The 22,812-nt window shown below is 34.7% G+C and overlaps 2 protein-coding genes, 1 long non-coding RNA gene, 1 other non-coding gene and 1 pseudogene across 4 annotated transcripts; 1 reads left to right on the forward strand and 4 right to left on the reverse strand.

Annotated features, from left to right (window-relative positions):
* Positions 1–693: 693 nt before the first annotated feature.
* LOC145577935 (protein SPIRRIG-like) lies at positions 694–5,739 on the reverse strand. Its single transcript, XM_081635354.1, has 4 exons — positions 5,609–5,739; positions 4,043–5,076; positions 2,294–3,917; positions 694–2,122 (listed from the first exon to the last, which is right to left on the reverse strand). Exons 1-4 carry the CDS (start codon positions 5,737–5,739, stop codon positions 694–696), a joined length of 4,218 nt encoding a protein of 1,405 aa, XP_081491480.1.
* Positions 5,740–9,335: 3,596 nt separating this feature from the next.
* Positions 9,336–12,852, reverse strand: LOC145590921 (calcium-transporting ATPase 12, plasma membrane-type pseudogene; annotated as a pseudogene).
* Positions 12,853–17,062: 4,210 nt separating this feature from the next.
* TRNAG-GCC (transfer RNA glycine (anticodon GCC)) lies at positions 17,063–17,133 on the reverse strand. The gene has a single exon. It is a non-coding gene; the product is annotated as a tRNA-Gly (tRNA).
* Positions 17,134–17,689: 556 nt separating this feature from the next.
* On the forward strand, positions 17,690–18,433 carry LOC145577942 (uncharacterized). Its single transcript, XM_081635361.1, has one exon. The coding sequence runs from the start codon at positions 17,690–17,692 to the stop codon at positions 18,431–18,433; it is 744 nt and encodes a 247-aa protein (XP_081491487.1).
* Positions 18,434–18,636: 203 nt separating this feature from the next.
* Positions 18,637–22,236, reverse strand: LOC145590932 (uncharacterized). Its single transcript, XR_014102212.1, has 2 exons — positions 21,393–22,236; positions 18,637–19,281 (listed from the first exon to the last, which is right to left on the reverse strand). It is a non-coding gene; the product is annotated as an uncharacterized LOC145590932 (long non-coding RNA).
* Positions 22,237–22,812: the final 576 nt, after the last annotated feature.

A 22,812-nucleotide genomic window follows, 5' to 3' on the forward strand; every position in this document is an offset into this window, starting at 1 on the left:
TATGTATTTTAAATTTTACGACTTATAATTTGAGATGCTAATGATTATAATTTGGAAAATGTTAAACATAGCCCTTAGGGCTATATATAATCATTAAATATACACTAAAAATTATATAAATTTAGAAAATCATAAAAATATAAACATTAATTAGACTGATTTACGCATGTTTTTGTCATGAATTTTTAATTTTATACAATTTTCAAAAGTGTATTTAATATTTATATATAGCTCTTAAGTCTACATATAGCATTACCAATTTTACATTAATGAAAAAAAAGTAAAGAATTACCATTATTTTGTCTACAGTGGGATTATTTGAGAATATGTTAGTAATTTTGACCAATTACTCTTTCAATCTCTAATATTTCACACTATATTTTTTGCATTAAAAATGAAATAAAATTACTTACCAAAAATTAATTGGAAATTAATTTTATACTCACTTATCACTCGAGTGTCGTGTCATCATTTCATAAACCAACTGACCACTTGGGCCATATATTCAGGCAAGGCTACTAGAAGATTAGATGGGCTAGATACTACTCTGAATGTGGGCTGGACCTATAGACCGTTAAGCTCTTAATCATACTATAACTTAAGGTCAAATGCACCAATTTGGTTAAGCAACGGATGGAAAACAACGAAAACTTACATGCCTTTATTAGTACTTAAATTGTTGGCATACTATGATCACAAAGGCCAGTAATCTTCCCAAGCCAAAGAGCTAATGAGTTCAAATTTATGTTCATGCCCAAGTTGTTCGAAATGACTCCTCCATTCACTCTCTGCATGAAGAATTAAGTCGTCTTTCTTTCTGTAAGCAATCCCTAACTCAGCTCGCGTAGTATTTTGTGTAGCTGCAAGAGTTGTTTTCCGGTCAGCACATTGATCCCAATATATGGGGTCAAGTTTAGTTGTGTGTTCTGTTTTCTTCCCCATTTTAGCCGTCCAATGATCCTCCAATGACTCGAACTTCTCTCTTCTAAACTTTTCTGATTCTGTAATGAATTTTGACCATCTAACACTTGCAAATTGCTGCAGCACATGCTTCACATCATGTTCAGATCTCTGAAACCACATTATGAAAGTGGATGAGTTTTCTGTTAAAAGTTTGTCAAAGCCCCCATTTAATACATCCAAGGGCTTATTGTGGTCTGTCTTAGATATGAGCACGTCTTCAAGGGAGGCTCGGCAATGCACTAGAAGAAACTTTAGTATACTCATGGCTAAATTTCTTGCATCTGTTTGCTCATCAGAGATGAGGGAGATTAGACTAATGCAGAGGGAGCAATATAGATCAATATCCGCATTGCTTGAATGGAAGATGATTTCTTTATGAGCATGTATTAGTTCCAAGACTATGCAAACATCAACCCGCATTTCTTCTTGGGAAATAAGAGGATCCTCTCTAGTGGAGGCCAAGAAAGATGGAAGAAAACAATACAATACCATCCGATTTGTGCTCTTAAGGATAACATCAATTGGCCTACTTCCTCTCAAAATTGATAGCAGGCCTGTCCAAGGAAGGGATGATTCCTCATTTTGACCGTCTTTTTTTGCAGAATGGAGCATCAAGAAACAGAATTCTAAAACTTTCGTCACAGCTGAAGGCTGAGGAAATACACGTATATAAACACAATCTACAATCAAATTGCAAAATGACCCTAAATTTGACCACAATATGTTCTTATCCAAAATTTGGCCATTTCTCTCATCACTATACAGAAGTCGCCTTTCTAAATAAGTCATAACTCTACTAAGGCAGAGTGCCTGGAAAGTTAGAGCAGATTCAGAATCAAGATATAAAGGACCACTCCATAAAATGCTTTCCATGATTGCAATTGAATTTGCATGCCCAATTAAAGTAACAGAGAGAGCTTCTGCTATAAGATCTAAGATAGCAGTGGCTCCTACTGAATATAATTTACCTCTACCAGTGGAATTGTCAAGTTCCAGCATAAGATGGGAGGTAGTTAGAAAGCTTGAATCTTCAGTAGACGTTGTATGAGAACCAAGCTTTGCAGAAGGTGATTCATTGCCTTCACAAGCTAAGATGGAATAACTGGTGGAAGTTGTCAAAACATAAGGTTCTATGACCAATTTTACAGCCATATACGCCCTGGAAGACAAGACAAAAAAAAAAAAAAAAAAAAAAAAAAAAAAAAAAAAAAAAAAAAAAGTTAGTACAAAAAAATAATCAATTCAAAATATCAAGGTTATTTTAAAAAGTCTTACTTTTAGCAAAAAAAATTTTGAGTATTGATATAGTAGAGAGGAGAAACCAACCAACCTCACAATAGAGAAGTAAAGATCGACACAGCTCTCAAGAAACTCAGTCCTTTTACAGATTTTAGAGAAAGATGGAGTCATTTTAGCTGAATTAGCCATAAATCTCAGTATTGAAGTAGCATCAGTGGCAGAGGCTTCCAAGCCATGTAAAGATGTAGTATGTGTCTTGTGATCCAAAGCTTCTTCACCACCTAATTCTTCAATAATATCCATGTTTGCCTCTGCAAGGTCCACATCAGAAGATTGAGAGAAATCCAAAGCTTGTTGAGCTAGATTTGGTTGGACTCTGAGCTGATCAAATACAAATTTCACCATAGCAACTATAGAATCTAACAGCCTAGCAAATTTCAAGTCACCAAATTCCTCATTAGTGAGCATTAATGCCTCAAAGTCCGAAATTCCAACTTCAGGTAACTTTGGGTATATAGGCTTGTTAAATATTAAGCAGAAGATAATATAATATATGTCAAGAAACTCATGGAAACTTGGAAGTACACGAGACAATTCTTCAAAGCCCCCGTTACTCTCAAATTTAAGAGGAAATGTGGGAGATGAAGTGAAACATAAACCCAGAAGGGTTATGATCCATATCATGCTTGTGGGATGAATTGCCCTATCAAGAAAATTTGCAATGAGCTGTGATGAGACAATTTTATGCCAATGCTCAAGCAATTCCTCTGAAACTATGGTCACTTGTAAATCTATGAGAGTCTCCAAGAGAATATTTCTCAAAGTCACACGCTTACTCATCTCCTCTCTCGAGAATTGAGATGGTTTCATCACTTCAGGGGGTTCAAATGTCGTAAGCACAAATGATGTCACATTTTCCAACTCTGTGTCTAGAAACTTGTGCTCTAAGATGACTGCAAGTAGAATAACAAATTTCTCCAAGACAAGCACTTCAATATCATCCCTATGAAAAGCTGCCAACAAGTGCTCAACAATGTTTCTTTCACGTAGAACACCCAGATTATGATCTTTAAATTTATATGCAGACACCAGATTCTCGAAAAAGTTCAGAATTTCTAACTGGATGGAAACAGGGGCTGTCACCCACAGGGTCCAGTCTAGCAAAACATGCTCTACTATATCTACATCAGATATAGCACCAGAGATTAATAAATCTGCCTCTGTATCATTTGAACACCCATCAACATAATTAGATGTTTTGCCATTTGTAAAGAAATCATTTATTTCTCCATGATAATTTATTGAAGAAAGTGAATCCTGATTTTCTAGATCAACTTCCAGAGATATGGCCTGGGGCATGGCTTTTGCAGATGAAATAATAGTTTGGCTATCCACCACCTTTAGGGGATCTTCAAACACAACAATCTTGAAGAGAATTTGAAGACATTTCATGTCAAAAAAGGCTATTTTCCTACCAAGGAACAGAGACAGTAACTGATAACCTTTGCAAGCTTTCATCTGTTCAGCCCTATGAAAATTCTGAGTTAGAGCAGATGCAAACAACGTCAAAGCTATATGAAGCATGTTCCTTGTTTCAGCAGATTCAATAGTAGCTAGAATAACAGCTATCCCTGTTACTGGGCAGACGACATTTCCAATTATACATCTTCTACAAATAGCGATATCACCATAGAGTTCCCCAAAGTGCGGTATGCCTGAAATTTTTTGAAGTCCAACGAAATAAATAAGATAAAGAAACTAAATTAACTCATTATTGATTTAGATTTTGTATGAATAACTTTATTATAAATTAATACTAGTATGGAGTTAGTTAACTGACCAATTGAAGGAACAACAACAGACATAGGATCAACAAGATTGAGCAAGGCCAAAGTCTGTGATGCTGGCAGAGCTTCTATCCGCACTGCATTGAAAGCACAGAGGAGTTTCTTTCCGAAAAGTTGTAGCCACAGTTTTTCCAACATCTTCATATCCCAAATTGTCTCTGAGCCATCTACCTCGGGTCTCCCTACTTTCTCAATAGTGTATAATCTTTCTATTCCATTGTCTGAACTCGAGTCCGTGTTTCTCACTCCCTCGCCATCTTCATCACCATTAGAGTGAGAAATATCTGAACCTTGGAGTAGAGTTTTGTTTCCTCTAACAAGCATGTACATGAAACGAATAAAATCAGCAGAGAGTGGTTCTTGGAAAAGGTAGCAACTACGTAATCTCCATTGCAAGTCACTAACCCTTGCATGGTTTGCAGGTGTCCCAATGGTAATCTGCAATTCCCTTTCAGCAAGCATTGGAGTGTAAGCAAGTTCTGCAGTATCACTCAGCTTCCCATTAACATATATATGTACAGTACCAGAGAAGTGTTTTGCAGTCACATCATCTCTATTACTTTGGACAATGGCAAGATGATACCATTCGCCTTCTTCCAAACCCAAGCAAGAAGAAGATAATAACAAAGTATTGTTTGTTGCAAGACTCAGCACACCATCCTGTTGCAGAAAAAGTTCTTCTACAAATGAGTTTTCACTTTCTGTTGAGCTAACTGAAAACAACCTTAGTTTCATTGTTGCTTGGTGTTCTGTTTGCATTGATTTTAAGCCCCTATACTGAAACCAGCAAACAAATGAGTAGCCCTCCTTTGGTGACCATACCCTCTCCCCTAGCGATGCTACAATGCAAGCATGCCCCATATTACTCATGTCGAATTCTAAACAAGGTGCAAAAGAAGCACTCTCATAGGCCAAAGGCTCCATGAATAACAGCCTTCCCAAGATGTTATTGAGATTATGGTTTGCATCTATGAGCCTCAATTGCAAAACATACTGAATGAGTAGCCGAAGTTCTGGAGGTGACAACCTGTAATCAATGTTACAAAGGGCATGGCATTTGTTTAAGTAAGTCAAAGATGAGTAAGAAGTAAATTCAAATTCATTTTTCATAATATCTAGATATAAAATTAAAGCACTATACATGGTGAGTTGCAACTCTTGCAAGCATCCATATAAGCTATCTTGCATCCCGAGATCAATGTTAAACAAGCTACTAAGGTTGTTATTTGACGAAAAGCTTCCAAACTAAACATTAAGATGCTCTTTAACCCACTTTTAAAAGAAAAATCCCTATTTACTCAGTTCAATATTACTCAAATATGTCATTGTCTTGATATAATCTTCACCACTATAGTGTATATGCACAATGATATAATCAAGTCAACTGTGCTCCAAGTAAACACTATCAACTAAGAGTTAAACTAATTTCCCTAAAAACCACTCGAAATCAAATGCAACTAAGAAGCAAACTTTACAGCCAAAATTCAGAACAAAAACTTAGATTCAATCAAAACCCAACAAATGAATGCAGTTATAAAGAAACAAGTAGAATATTTTACCTAGAAGGAAAATAATCATAAGAAGTGTCTGTTCTTGGTGGGACTTCAACAACTTCACTCAATTGAGATAAAGACTCAAACCCAACCTTCTCTTTGATATCCTTAAACAATGTGGTTACCCAGGACTCCATTTTTGAATCTTTAACTTTCTGGGTATGAAAATTTTGCAGATTTTGAAGGTTGATGAAGAAGAAGAAAGAACAAAAGTAAAGAACTTGAATGTCATGATCATGCTGTATGTAGTATGTAGAATAATGGGTTCAAATACTACAACGTGTAGGCCATCTTTCCCTTATTTTGGGGGGAAATTAAGGTCAATCAACAATTTTGAGTTTTGGTGAAATAATTTTCATTGGGTCATTTTCTCGAACACATGGTGTGCATTATGATTAGTAGTGGTGATATTATATTATTGGGCAGAAGATGCTCAATCCTACCACAAATTGAAATGGTCGCATCACTGGCATGAATTAAAAAAAGAAAGGACTTTGGTTTAAATTAGTCAACCACACAACCTACGAAAAGTGATTTCTAAAATTCTACAAGAACATGGAATTCAAACCCCACAAAGATCTAATAAAGTGTAATTTTGATCGATGAGTTAAAATATTTTTGAAATTTGGCATTTTGTATAAAGGTATAAACGGTTTAAATTGGGGTTATTACACCTAACTTCTACTAATTGAAATCATTTTTTATTAAATTAATTTATTTTTTTTAGGAAAAAAATTAAAATTATTTTTACTAATTCTTTATATTACCTAATTTTTTTATTATTTATTTAGTAATTTTAATAAACTGAAATTATTTTTATAAAATTAAAATTAGTTTAACCTTTTTTTTTTTGGGTAGTAAAGTGTGTGAACTACGCCTTATTCATCTAATTTTTATTTATTTAAACTTATATTTATCTTATCATCTTAACTTAGTCATTAAAAGATTTAGTATGAGCATGGTATGAGCATAATAGATTGATAAGCTCATCTTAGTTAATTACAACGTGTATCTACTAAGGGCTTGTTCCGATTGACTGAACTCAGCTGAACTGAACTGAACTGAACTGAACTGAAATGAACTGAACTGAGCTGAACTGAACTGGACTGAACTGAACTTATTAATTAGTGATTTTTAACTACGGATTAGTGATCTTTGATTATTTATCGATTATTTATTACTATACATATGTGTATATACAAATGTACATATTATTATTATTATTATTATTATTATTATTATTATTAATTATTGATGATTATTATTATTATTATTTATTGATTATTATTATTATTATTTATTGATTATTATTATTATTATTATTATTATTATTATTATTATTATTATTATTGTTATTATTATTATTATTATTATTATTTATTGATTATTATTATTAGTATTATTATTTCAATTATTATTGTTATTATTATGATTATTATTTATTGATGATTATTATTATTATTATTTATTACTTATTGATTATTATTATTATTATTATTGTTAATATTATTATTATTGTTGTTGTCGTCGTCGTCGTCGTCGTTGTAATAAGAGCTTAAAAGAATAAAATTTGGCTTTATATCATTAGCAATATCATTAGACGTAAATTAAGAGCTGGACTGGACTGAACTGAATTTCAACGGAAGAGAACAGACCCTAATACTACATACTTGAGTCTTGAGAGTGAGGGATAGCTCAAGTGGTTAGAGCTTCCATCCCGATCCTAGGAGGTCTTGTGATCGATTCTCACCCCTGCCCCTGTGGCTCTCTAAACATCAAAAAAAAAAAAAAAAAAAAAAAACTAATACTACATACTTGACATAACTCGTTATATGGGTCTGATATGAAATATCCATGCTTATAAACTTGACACAAATTATGATATGAATTTTTCCTAGGCTCATTTTATGTATGATTTACTACAATACGAGACCCTAAATTAAATGGCAACTTGACCCGATATCCAGACCTACATAAGAATATAACTCACGTGCCCTACTCTACCTAAAACCCATAAAATACGATAATTCCATAATAGATTCACTATTAAAAAATTTTAATATCAATTACATTATACTAAAGGCGAATTTGGTATAACACTTGTCAGGTTTTGATTAAAAAAATTCCCGCCACTTTTACTTTCCTTTTTCTAACAAATATTTATGAACTTTATTTTATAATATCCATAATATTTAACTTTCAATTTGACAACTATATATAAAGTGTATTCTACATGTATTCAAAGAAAATATTTTGACATATAATATTTTATAATAAGTATTTAATGGAAAAGAAAATCAAGTATTTGTTTCAATTAAAAATATTGACTTTTATTTTTAATTAATTATTGTTAAATTAACATTATAATTTATAAATATGCTAACTAAAAACCGTGCATTGCACGGGACTTAAACTAGTAATCATATAAAGGTAATGATATAGACGAGATTTGATTGTCGGTCTATAACACCGCTGGGTGACACCTCGTACCTTCACAAAGTCTCTAGACAACTAAACGAATGTAAGGAGGGAAGTTGAAGTGATTGCACTTTCTTTTCTCACTGCGGCTTTAATGGCGAGAGCAACGCTTCTTCATCCCAGCAATCAGCCGATCAAATTCATTGCATGCCATCAATTTGTTAAGTAAGAACAAATATTCCCTCATATTTTTTTTTTTTTTTTTTTAATTTTAATTTCTTGTACTCTGAATTTTCTAGATTGTCCAGAAATTTCTCACAGCTTCAAAACCCTCATTAATTATTCAAAGGAAAAATGCAACTGCATAAATAATAATCATCTTTATTAAGATAGTTTTTTTTTTTTTTTTTCAAGAATTGGTTTTTATGTCAATTATTCAATGTGATGACAATTTAATCACGAATTTATGCTCTCAATTTTTCAAATTTTTTTTTTTTTGGATTAATATACCTTTTGTTATTCTTGATATATATATTGATAAGAAATTATCTTAACTGCCTGCTCAGTTATTTCCTGATAATTTGCCATGAGTTGTTGAGTTAGTTTTCATATTTTCTGCTTAATTTACATAATTTTGAATAGCAATTTTCAATTACAGTGATGTTAATGTTTATGAATTCAAACCATTTTTGGTCATAGGAGTTGTAATTATTATGCATGCAGGAAATTTGAAATGTGATGAATCATGTACTGCTAAGCATGATGTAAAAGATAATAAGCTAATTGATAAGAGTATTGAACATTGAATTTTGGATGAGAAACTATACGACGGTTTTTTGAGTCATGAGAGTAATTAGACTATCACTTATGGCTTCAGATTATAATTAGGTTGCCAAGCTGAACAATATTGTTAGGATATGAAATTATGTATTTCAATTTTAGATGAAGGAAATAGGGAGAAACTAATTGGTTAACTATTAAAGATTTAGGGGGCTTATGCTTCATCTATTTTGTATGTTGTTAATCATGCATGCTCTGGTTTATGTACAAGCTCCTTTATTTATAAAATAGGTAACAACAGAATGGAATTACACGTTTTTGAAGATTCACGGTTTGTTACAGATCGAATTAAAAGCATTCGGCTAGTTTGTACAGAGTCATGAATTGATGGGATGATACTGACTTTGTAATTAAGTTTTCATGAAACATCCCTTAGGAATGTCCGAGCTTAGGTTTTTCTTCAAAGAATTTCCTTATCACTTGTACATGCACCAAACGGCTGTAATAACTTGTAAATGGTTATGATTATCAATGATTAGAGCTGAATTGTTTATCAGTGGGGATGCGTTTCCTTGTACATTGACATAGGAAATTCCATGCAAAATTGCACACAAATGTCATTATACCTGAGATGAACTTATACAAAACAAGCCTTGAAGGTTTAATTTTACAATAAAAATAACAATCATTTAAGTATCCTATTCGCAAGGGATGGGGGGTCAAGCTGTACATGTCTGATCACTAATCAATGGACTAGTCGATACAACAATTAAGCTTTAATAATAGAAACAAAAAATTCTATGATTATATCTGATGAATATGTGTTGAGCTCTGGTTATAATACTTTTCGACTTGATCTGGTTTCAAGACCAGCATCTCTATGAATGGACTTTCTGGCTTTGGCTATGGTTTTTACAAGAGTAGTAAAAATGGGTTCTTCTGGAACAGGTATGAGTTTAACTAGAAAGGCAATGGGCCATGAGAAAAATGAGATGATTATACATGCTGCCCATTCTTTCCAGTTCAAGCTCACTGTATTGGCGAAATTTTTCAAGAACTCGACCATCACAGCCTGAAGGATGATTTCTATGGCAACAATTCCAAGAAACAAAGGAGTTTTGTGGATTCCTTCAAATATATTTTGCTTTTCCATTCTTCTTGAATTGAATTCGTTGAAAACTTGGCACAGAACGAATGTGTTAAATATCAGGGTATTCTTTTTGTCTGTGGACACATTAAAGATAGATTTACCTCTGAACTGCAGGATCAGTAGCACTGAGATTTGATACAGCGATTGGCACAAGAGATTCCTCCACATAATGTTGGTTATGAGGGGTGCTGTCCTTCCAACAGGTGGTTTATCGAGAAGCTCTTTGGTAGGACGCTCTGTGGCAAGGGCCAGAGCTCCTAATGTGTCCATTATGAGATTAACCCACAATAGTTGGACTGCTGTCAGGGGGACTTCTCCGGCTGAAACTGCTGCTATAAAGTTGATTACCAAAGCTGCCACATTTACTGTAAGTTGGAATTGGATGAACTTTTGTATATTGTTGTAAACACATCGGCCCCATCTCAGAACGGTGGCAACGGTGCTAAAATTATCATCTAGGATGATAATATCGGAACTCTCTTTAGCCACCTCAGTGCCTTGAATTCCCATAGCAAGTCCAATATCTGCTTCTTTTAGAGCAGGTGCGTCATTGGTTCCATCTCCTGTAACTGCAACCACTTCCCCCCTTTGCTTTAAGCATTGAACCATCAGTAGCTTATCAAGGGGAGATGATCTTGCCATTACACTTATTTTGTCAACTCTTTCCATTCTTTCTTCATGTGTGTAATTCCGAAACTCTATTCCTTCCACAACTTCACCTTCCTGTTGTTGGTATCCTAGTATGCCACATTCTGCGGCTATGGCTTTTGCTGTGAAAATGTTGTCTCCTGTAATCATTTTGATTCTAACTCCTGCTCTTTTGCAGACATCTACTGCATGCTTAACTTCTGGACGACATGGATCCTTCAGACCTACAATCCCCAACAAGGTCAAGGCTTCTTCTTTAAGCTTTGGCTTAGCTGTTTCCTCGTCGTACTCCACCTCTTCTTCTGAGACTTCACTATGAGCAAATGCAATGCAGCGAAGACTGCTGGCTGCCATGCCTTCAATTATCAGCCCAATACTTCTCCTTCCATCTTCATCCATCACCTTTTTTATTCCAGCAGAGGTGTAATAATGGGAGCACATTGCTAGAATAAATTCTGCTGCTCCTTTCCAGTGCACGTTGATAGAACCGTCAGATTCCTTCCTCATCATTACCCCACTTCGCTTCTTATTTGAGTTGAAGCTTTCAACCTGAAGAATTGAACTGCTTTGCTTTATTGTCTCCATATCCATACCTAATTCCTTGATTGCCCAAGATAGAATTGCTTTCTCAGTTGGACTTCCTGAAATCTCAGGTACTCCTCCCTGATAAGGTATATATACTACACCCGTCGTGTTCAAAGCAACTCCTTGTTGGAGCAATTCAAGAACACTGGGAGCAGTTACTCGAGTGCCTTCTTCTTCTCCAATCCAAGCCTTGGTCACTTGCATCTGATTCAACGTCAGAGTTCCAGTTTTGTCAGTGCAGATGACCGTTGCAGACCCCATAGTCTCACAAGCCGAGAGCTTTCTCACCATCGCCTGATCAACCATCATTCTTTTCATTGAGTAAGCAAGCGTGAGCGTCACAGCCAATGGCAGGCCCTCAGGAATGGCTACAACCACAATGGTGACTGCAGCAGAAATTATCCGAACTATGGAACTGAGTATGGAATTGATCCCTGTTTGGCTACCAATATACTCTTTTTGCCCGTCCTCACCTCGGGTGTTCCCTGTAAAATACCTTACAAGTAACACCACGAGGACAAGTAGAGCGACAATAAGACCTATCTTCCCTATTGCTGAGGTCAATGCATCGAGCCTCACTTGTAGTGGAGTTTGTTCATTGGTATCACGATTAATTGTGCTCATCATCTCTCCCCAAGATGTGTTCATCCCAACTGATGTCACCAACATTCGTCCATATCCATCACCGACCTTTGCACCTGAGTGAAGAAAAGGGTTGTTTGTATGATTTACCTCAATGTGATCACTTTCTCCTGTCATGCTTGACTCATCTATCAACAAGGATTGTCCATCTACGAAGAGTCCATCTGCCGGTATTTGATCCCCAATCTTCAAGATCACTACGTCTCCAACTACGATGTCAAAGATGGAGACTTGTTGTGGCCTGCCATCCCTCACAACACTGATCATAATGTTATCGCTTATTTTTGATAGCTTGCTAAATTGTCTATCTTGTTTGATGTTACTTACAGCTGTAACAATGACAACAAGGAAGACCGCCAAGAAGATACTTCCTCCTTCATACCACCCTTCTTTAATGCCATGCAGCTTGATCCCAAACCCAAGAGAAAGGGTTGCACAAACAAGAAGGATGATTAGGGTGAGATCCTTAAAGGCATTCCAAACAAAATAAAGGAAACCCTTAGGACGCGGCCTCTTGTAAGTGTTTGACCCGAATTTCTCCTTTCTCCACCCAAGATCATTTTCGCTTCCTGAGATGCCACTTGTTTCATTCGTCTTGAGAGCACTGGCAATTTTGTGGACGCCCCCAAGTGTGTGAAGAGACTCGACTCTCTTCTCCCTGACAATTTCTGCAAGCTTTGCTGCATCTATGCATGATGAAGACGGGGTTACAGGGCTGTTTGGTTCAACATCAAGCACAGTGTAAGGCTGCTGATAACCAATACTCAGGCTAGTATTGTTGGCGAGGGAAAGAAATGCTCGGAAGGAATATATGGCTGCTGCTGCTATGTGCCACCTTTTCCGCGCTTGTGTGATGGTGGTGCTCACTTTATGAATCAGAGTACCACAATCACTATCCAGAACAAAAGCTCTCCCGTCCATTTGTTCTCTTCTTTACTCTTGAGAAAATAAGAAATGTGAAACAAAGTTTGATTAGAGGTGATCAACAAAATATAAGTGGCTATATTTCTTGTTCTTTTGAGGTTTGTGAACGCTGACTCTTTCTATTTGTTGTGATGAGCCGAATATGTTACTTGTTATTACTTATATTTGCTATCTGGTTCAGGAATATGCATTGCAGTTTCCGCTCAATGAAGATAGTCTTAACAACTGTCGATATGTCGTGCTATCAAGATGTGACGAAGGTAAGAGGTAACACTGAAAGTTCTTGATTGATGATTTTCAATATCATTTTTTTATTTTTATTTTTAGAGATTATCCTACTTGATTAGTCTCCAAGCCTGTTCGTCTGCTCAATTAATTACTATATATATTATTTCGCGTATAATACGTGTATTTAATTCAACTTTGGTATAATACGTGTAAATTAAATCAACTTTGGTTTACTAGTATTAGTTAATTGATCTTCTTAAGCATTGATCATATTGAGTATTGAATAATTTAGACATAAATTAGTGGTGTCAAAGTTTCATAAGACTGCAATTGAAGAAGTAATGGTTTCCCACTTTCGGAAGAAAACATTTGTTACACTATTTTATACAGGTAGTTCGTATATCCATTATTGCTTGATTTGTTTCTTATATTTTACCACTTGGATAGGGTTCATTTTTATTTATTTATTTATTTTGGTGCAAAATAAGAATATGCGGTCGATTATTATATACTACTCCGTAATAATAATGATAATGACAATCATTAGTAAGAATGGTGATTTAGTAATATGTAAAAGAGCTGTTATTACCGCGTTTTAGGCGGCACTGATTGAGAATGGATGTTTCAGGTGATTGAGGTGGTAGACTTGCATAACAAGCGAAGGATACCATTGAATATATGGGGCCTTATTAAGCTAAGACTTACAAGTTAGAACAAACAAATATATTGTTGACCTGATATTAGTCATTTGATAATAATATATATGATGCTAGATTAGATGAAAGTTTTTCCAACTTACTTTTTGTTACCGACTTAAAACCATTCATATGTAGATTGATACATATGGATAAAAACAAGACCTACCTTTGTAGGTTATGAACACTGTGACTTATTAAGGAACGTTTTGTTCATACTTATTGAGGGATTTGACGAGAATCATATCTCAATTTAGAAGGGGTAGAAGAATTCTAAGCCTATAACAATCAGATATGCGTCTTAAACACTAATTCAAACCTCATCGTTTGTGTTTTTCGTGTTGCATACTCCATCCGTCTCAAATTTGTTTTCAATGAGGATGTTGTTTACATAATCCTTAAGTAATTCGTATATTATATAATTATATGGTGCCATTATTAATGTAAACACGGTTTAGATGGATATTCGGGGTAATACATTAATCTTAAATTGGCAACTGATTGATACCAATTATAATCAACCTACACAACCTAAGCTAATGTGATGCAATCACGTTTGCCGTCGTATAATAAATATAGCATCTGACTTGCACTACTCCTAACAACGTGGTTACTTACATGAGTAGTTGAACCCAACTTCGTACTTCTTCTTAAACTCTCTATCTTTCTTTTCTCTTTTCTTTTATGGAAGTATTTATTATTTGTTATGGAATAATAGAAATTTAAAAGACTGCACTTTTTCTGAGTACTCAGATAGTCCTAAAGATCGATGGTGTGCATGCGATGCGATTTGATCTCAAGTCTTGAGCTCGTGTAATTTATTTATGTTCATTGGCTATAGTCGGTCTTGAAGATAAGAAGAGGTTCGATGTGCTTCTATATTACACAAGAGGATTAGAGTATAAGACGTTTTGAAGAATTACTAAATCAAACAATTCAATTGAGGAAAAATACTAGCGTAGCCTAAAATTAGGCTCTATAAGTTCAAATAAGTAGTCATTTGAAAATTATAGGGTTTATCGTGTATGACAAACGAATACATGGATCCATTATTTGCATTTATCAACACAAAAATTTGTGAATCAATAAACCCTATAAACAATACAGAGTATTATTTAAATGATAAAAAAAAAAATATTGAAAACAAGTATGATTATAAAAGATATATGTTATATGTAGAAAAAAAAAAAAAAAAAAAAAAAAAAAAAAAAAAAAAAAAAAAAAAAGGGCAAAAGTCTAAAGAATTGAAAAATGGCCGTAGAAAATATGAGATTGTAAATTTAAGCTACATTTGCTTGTTTACAGCATCACCTTTTTCCCCAACTAATTTGTTATTTTCGGATTATATATCATTACTTTAAACCTAACTTTCATACATTCATTTGTTTGGGGTGTTATTGTACAAAAAACTTAAATACAACCTTATAATTATGGAAACGCTGTTAATTAAATTTGGCCTATAATTATTCATCCCTTCGCCAAATAATGTCCTCATAATACGCACACACCCATTAGAGAGAACCAGGAGGCCTTTTCTACTACAGTAGCTAATACAAGGTGTTTAAAAAAAATATATGTGCCAAGTTTTTTGCCATTCTAGTTCCAATTAATTGTTAAAGAGATGTTTAGATGTTGACATCCCTCACTATATGGCAATTAGTTGTTTGAATCTGACACGATATGATTTACACTGACAATAATAATCATTTCGAGAGCAGTTTTATTTACGTCGTAGTCATTTAATTTAATCAAATTCAGATCAAGTCAGACCAATATCAATTCGTGCTAATTAACCTATCATGTAATTTTAGATACTTATTTTGTTGAATTCGATTAATTACTATTCCGTACTCCGTAGTAATTAATACTCAGTCATGCAATATCTACGGTTCAAATAATTAAATCAAATAAAATACAGAGTAAGGTTTATTCATACAAATCATATTTTTGAAGGTCGTTTTAACTCAAACATAAAGTGGACCATTCTAGGGATTGTATCAAGGGCTACGTATATACTAGGTCGTCTTTTGTAAATACTTGTACTAAGCTTGCCGTACAATCCAAGGGACAAGGGTATCTAAGTCTTCGTTCACTAGTTAGGTCTACCATTTCTACTACTTTAAAAGAACTTTTCATGCCATTATTCATACTGTTTTTGCACCAATATTTCTTCGTATTTCCATTGAAGATAGTAAGATACCATCAATTTGTCAAAATTAGACAAAAGACGAAATTTTGAGTTCACAAATAATGACTCATTTCATGCTTTTTTACTCCTTTATGCGTCATTGACGGCAATTTTATAATTCTTCAATATTCAATGACTTGGAATTGAAGAAACTACCTCGTAATTTCGCTTGATGTAACAACTCAAAATTTTTGGAGGAAATAAGTTAAAGCAGCATTCAAAGAAAGGAAAACCATTTGTTGTTTTTTATTTCGTGTCATCAACTTACATTCAAAAACTTAATAATATCTATACAAGATTGAAACATGCAATTCCAAGTCTTAATACTAGATCAGATGTATGTCTTATCATTAAGCTACGTTATAATAAAGAGTACAAACACGATCTTTTAAATAAAAGTTCATAATGTTCTATAGTGAAAGACAATATGTGAAAGAGAAATAACATTTAGTTAATTAAGATAAATTTGAATCATAAATTTATTTTTTAAAGACTGGATTTAAAAGGGTAATGATATATGTAGCTCTTAGAGTTATATGTAAGCATTAAATATCCTTCTTAAAATGAAATTAAGTTGGGAATTCATGATAAAATCACATGCAAATCGGTGTCCGAAATATTGTCCAAGTATAGAGTATACTGTATATTTTATGGAAAGTTCCAACTAATTTCCAATTTTCCATGATGGCAACTTTGGTCCATCCTTAACCTTTTTTTTTTTTTTTTTTTTTAAGGAAATCCTTAGCTTTCTTCTTGACCTTACATTGTAATCCGTTGTTCCGTACAATGTACTGTGTCTATAGTGTACTACTAACTACTTACATACTTGTACTAGAAAAGTCCAACGTCAACCCCTTAAAGTGCATTATTAAGTCTTCTTAGATAAGATGATTCCATTTAGATGTTCTTTCAAATCGTTGAAGTTTTTTCAATAAAATTAAAGTATAGGAAATTAAAAGAAAATTTTGAATCATTATATATAATGAGCCAAGGATTCAAAATTGAAAACTAATATAAAGTGGATAAATCTAAATGAAAGGAAAAGTTTGTACTGCTTAATAATTAATTAATCAAGAGGAGAGTCTGAACATTACTTATTCTTGATTAAATTCGAAGAAAATACAAGTTCATCTTCATGATAAATAGAAAAACGTTTAGCTTCATTGTGGGGAAGAAGAAAAAAAACAAAACAAAACAAAATATGCACCAGCCGGGAATCGAACCCGGGTCTGTACCGTGGCAGGGTACTATTCTACCACTAGACCACTGGTGCTTTGATGAATATTTGAGCTTTCAGAATATTAAATATATTTTACATGTTGAATTGTTTTTTCATTAACCATATACTTCGTATTTTTCTTTGACCATATTAAACACTTCGTATAAGCTTTTATGTTATTTTTTTTATATATATAATTTTTAAATAATGAGAATTATAATATTGAATGTGTGAAAGCGGAAATAACACAATGTGGCATTTTTTAGGAATAAAAACTATATGTCGTATATTTGTACTACATTTAGAAACTAAAAACAGCTTGTCTTATATGAAAAATAAACAATGAGATAAGTTGTAGGGTTAACAAAACAAATCCAAAAATAATAAATTCTAATAATTAACTAAAATGATGTAAAAATAGCAATTACTCCATAAAATTATGTTCTGATTACTATCAACAACGCATTACTTTTCTGTAATGACTTGTTCTTTTCTCCCTGATTAACTTATAAATTGGGATGAATTTTCTTACCTCTTTTTTTTTTCCAATACACGTAAATGTCCCTTACCTATATTATGTACCTACCCTTAATTGATGTCATTCTTTAAAATGGCGACAAAAACGCCGCCTAAAGCCTTCTCCTCTTCATCTAACCATCACCACCAACACCATGACCATCACCCTTGCAAATGCACCCCGTCTAAGCCCACCTTACAAGCCTTCACGGAACGTGTAACGAACGCGTTACTCCACCATATCTTCCTCCTATATAGGTCAGACCCAGAGTTTTACGTCCTAGGAGCAACAGGTAACGTGTACATTGTTAACATATCAATTACACCCTCATGCACGTGCCCTGATCGTACCACCCCATGCAAGCACATCCTCTTTGTGCTCATCAAGGTCCTAGGGTTCCCCCTCGACGATCCAGGCTTAAGGAAGCAAACCATAAGCCCTTGCCACCTCGAGAAGCTTCGAGCCACCCCAAGCTCTCCAGTATCCCTAGCAAGCCACACATTACGCCAGAGGTTCCACCAAGTTTTTTTCTTAAAGAAAGAGTTAGGCTTACGGAATGCAAACCTAAAGCCGTGTATGAAAGCAGAGGTTGGGGGTACATGTCCGATATGCCTAGAGATGGGGAGGTCCGGGGATCGAATGGTGGCTTGCGAGACTTGTAGGATTCCTATCCATGAGGAATGCTTGATAACTTGGAAGAGGACTCAAAGGAAAGAATTGACAAAATGTTTAACTTGTAGGTCACAATGGAAACAGAAAGGTGATCAACAAAGGTATTTGAATCTATCTGATTATGTTAGTGAGGATGAAACAAGTCCTAAAACCGAAAGATCGTAAATCGGGTTAATGCATGTTGTGGATCTATGAAGAACATACATATATATAGTTGATCAAGTAGAAGCAGAGGATCTTCCCTTGCCGAGGAGACTCATTTTGATTTAAACTTATTAAGTTCAATTTATGTCATGTAAAGTTATGTTGTAAATGTGAATACAATGTACAGATAATGTAAATTTAATTTCACTTGCTTCTCTTTTAGCTTGAACATAAATCAGACTGTACTTATTACTGTAAATATTGGACCTTAATGATAGGATTATATTTTTGTACAGTAATAATACTATAATTAGTACTTTTTCATCAATTCATCTGTTCTTAATAGAAAATTCTATATACATCATCCTTATGTTATGCCGATACTGATTACACATGAAAAATGACCGGAAAGGGATTCTTAAAAACAGCCCACAAGACTAACACCAATGTAGTGTTGAACTGTTGATGCCAGAACATGAAGTCGTGAGTCTTGTGACGCACCAGATAACACAAAATATACAACAGCTCCTATATGTGCAGTCGAGGAAGCTTGAATCTTGTCAGTCGAGACCTTATTACATGCTCTTCTAGCCCAGCCACTGGCCATTACAACAGTTCAGTAGTTCCATCTTTCTACCATATTAGGCAACATACTGACTTGTTAAAGCCAATGCAATATATTTTCATAGTACCCCAAATAGTCAAATACTCTTCAATTACCAAACATGCTCTGAAATTCAACCCAGCGATTTCTCTGTAATCAGAATCAGACAATACATCCCATAATTATCTCAAGGTCATAAATTCGCAATATGAGCCACAACACTGATCCCCCTTAACAAGCTGAAATCACTCTATCCCTGTCAAAACTGATGCACAGGAGACAACAATGACAGAAAAAAGAATCAAACCTTACACTGTTAACACACGGATTACATCTTTGATGATTTTTACCCAGAAAAATGAGCTTTGTGAAAGAAGGAAGCAATTTATATCTAAAAAACAATTTTCTAAATAGATGGTTTGTGATATATTTTAACCTATTTGGGAAGTTGGAGCAAAAAAACTTGCAACCTAAACCCTAAAATAACTCGAGAAAAGCAAACACAAGATATACTTACCAAGGCAAATTAATCAAGGCTCCATATGTCACTAATGCTAATTAGCTCATGCAGTAATCATTGATTCAAGATAAAAGATCACGCTAGTAATCAAACTATGAGCTCACAGGTTTATACATGAATCAACCAAATGCTTCTATATAAGCACTTTTACATCTCAATTCTCAAGTGCCTTCCTTCAGCATCTCCATTTGATGGACACCTATGTTCTAATTTTTGTAGATCAAAGACCCAAGGTGAAAAGAGAAAGAAAGAAGACTAATCAACTTCAAATATTGCACTCGAAAGTTATTGCGAAAAAATCCGAAGTATGATAATTTAAGAGGTACAAAAAGCGTAAAGGCAATAGCTGCAACACTTAGCATTTACAAAGAGGGAAACAACTGAGTCTGTGAATACAAAAGACAGCAGCACAAGAGCAAACTATCCATATCCTAACAGCCACATGAGTATGGATCTATAGGAATGGTGATGAAAGTAGTGGGAGTGCTCATAACCTCAGTCCTGTTTTCAGATATATATCCACCAATCACCAAACAATGAATGGAAATTTCCTAAACTGATTCCCACTCCCCAAAAGTTTGGAATATCACCTCATCCTACTTTTATTAATTGACTACAGTGAAACAAAAGAGCTATATTATATAAGAATACACTCATGTCCAGACGGAGACCCGAGGGTGCACCGGTGCGAAGAGTGGAAGAGTGGGACCATGGAGGGATTAAACGAGGAAGAGGGAGACCAAAGATGACTTGGTTGGAAGGAGTGAGGAAGGATATGAAGTGCATGGATTTACGTGAGGATGAAGTTTTGGATCGTAAGGGATGGAGGAGAAAGATTTATGTTGATGACTACACGGAATAATCAAATTTGGTTCATGTTAGCCGACCCCACTTTTGGGATTAAGGCTTTGATTGATTGATTGATTGATTGATTGACACTCATGTCTAGTCAATCCTATCTTGTACACTTGCACTTTTCGTGACTTTGTGAGAGATTACAATATTTACAATTTCCTAAAATTCTATTTCCTAGGAAGTGTAAAGTTGGTTAATTCACTGCATTAAATTCTATTTCCGGGTTCCCATGGAAATTTGAAGTTCCGCTTAACTTATGATGACGGAATGACAGTGTAGAGTTTCATAACAGTTGAAGATTTAGCAATAGAAAGGCCAGACAAAGTGTACTCAGGAAATGTTAGTAATGAATCATGTCATTTCAATAAAAAAAATCACTCCCTGTGGCTAAAACATGCAGCTTTTCACACTTCACAGTTTGTAATCCTCAATTTTTCATCCTTACCTTCTTCTTGCCTTTTATACAAAAGTGTTAAGAGTAATAACTAATCCTTATTTCGTTCTTCCGTCTCTTTCAATCAACTAAATTAGCTCATTTTTCCCTCCAAATACAAAGAACATAAAAGCCATAGGCCCAAAGCTTCAACTTTTCCCCACACCTTTCCAAAACTCTAAAATTCTAAATTAGAGAGTAAGCAAAAGAATGTAGCACAAACAAACTAAGCAGAGCTCATACAAATACACTATCAACATTCTGGCAAAGCAAGATAGAGCATAAACAGATAAACCCAATAACAATCATCAAAATCAACAAGAAGCATTCACACAAGCATATCTATTCCTCATATATCACCATGGGACCTTACTAGGCATCAATTACTGAGATCAAATTTTTTCAATAATCTGCACACATCATTCAAATGGATAACATCAAGAACATAAATCAGCCTACCAAACTAAGTAGTCTAATACAGAAATGACAAAGAAAACAGTCAAATAAAAAGGATTAATGTAAACTTGTCAATACTTAGAAAATAGAATATGTTGATAATGTCACTTACCCACATGAAAAAACACCCCTATCTTCAACAATGTTTCTATCATCATTGCTCTTTATGGCTCTCTAAGCTAGGCCTCGGATAAATCTCGTCTACATCATTTTCCTTTGCGGCTCTCTATACACCTCAACAATCAGATTAAAAATACAAAAATATTTCTCCATCAATTGGGCTGATTTCTATCTTTCAATAGCTCAGACCCTCTGAAATTTGTGACTTCATAGCTCAAATTCAATTCAGAAAGCAACCCCAATTGATTCCCAGCTAACAATTCAAACCCTAAATTCCCATTGAAAAGACCCAAACCCGAGACCCAAGAAATCAACTCACCCACCTCCTTCTTCCTCACCTTTCTCTCTCTACAAGCAATCCGGGCCGACCCAAACGGGCCCAAGCACTTATCTTTGGAAAACTCCCCACATTTTTCCTTGGACCCTTGAAGACAAGCAGCCATTTCTCTCTCCTCACACTCGCTTCTCTCTTTGAAATCGATTTTCCCGAAAAGGGTCTTCCACCAAGGTGGTTTACAGTTGTTTGATGCGGTTATGGAGCACCCGATTCGTACCCCTGCTTCACATTGTTCCAGAAGCTTCGACTCGCAGAATTTGAGGGAAGAGAAGAAGGATTGTGGGGTAGGGAATGCTAGGACGAATGGGCCGAGTTCCGGGTCGTCGGTCGGGCCGGCGGGAATGGGGCGGCGGAGGAGAGGAAGGGGGCGGTCGAAGTGGATGAGGGTTGCTGAGGCAGAGTAGTCTTCTTCGTTTGATGATGGTTCCGCCATTGGTTTTGGGTTCTGTTTTTGTTGGAGATGATTAGGCTAGAGATGATAAATAAATGGGGTCATTACTCATTAGTATTAGATAAAGTCACTATAAATACACTCCACGATTAACCTTTTTTTTAGGTTACATTTGAGAACGTAACTTGACACTCCACGATTAACTTTTTTTTAACGTACGATAATTTTTTTCTTCAGGTAACAAAAGGGATCTTTAGACAATGTAAAGTTGATTGCCTCAATACTGTTCAATTTAACTCGCTTAAAAATGTGTTGATTTGAACAGGCTAACAATATGTTATGAATTCAAATTTGATTTAAAATTTGGTGTGAAAATTCTGTATAAATTTGTGGGATTTTATGAGTTGGGGATTCCTCATAGTGCCATTTCTTGACTTTTCAAAATTCTTTTAAAACACAAACAAAACCCTTTCTATCACTTGCATATGTGTTTAGGTGACGAAGTACAACCCCCCTTTTGGGCATAGCTTCATGTTGTGGCAAGTTTGAGGTTTAAGCTCATATTTTTCATCTAAAAGTTAATTTTTAGTTGTCCAAATGCCTAGAATTTTTCAAGAATTCAAATCAAGTTCAGCTGGCCCCAAATTCAAACACAGACTTAATGTGTTTTTTACCAAAATACTC

The sequence above is a fragment of the Chenopodium album genome, chromosome 2 (assembly GCF_948465745.1).
Source record: "Chenopodium album chromosome 2, dcCheAlbu1.1, whole genome shotgun sequence".
NCBI lineage: Eukaryota > Viridiplantae > Streptophyta > Magnoliopsida > Caryophyllales > Amaranthaceae > Chenopodium > Chenopodium album.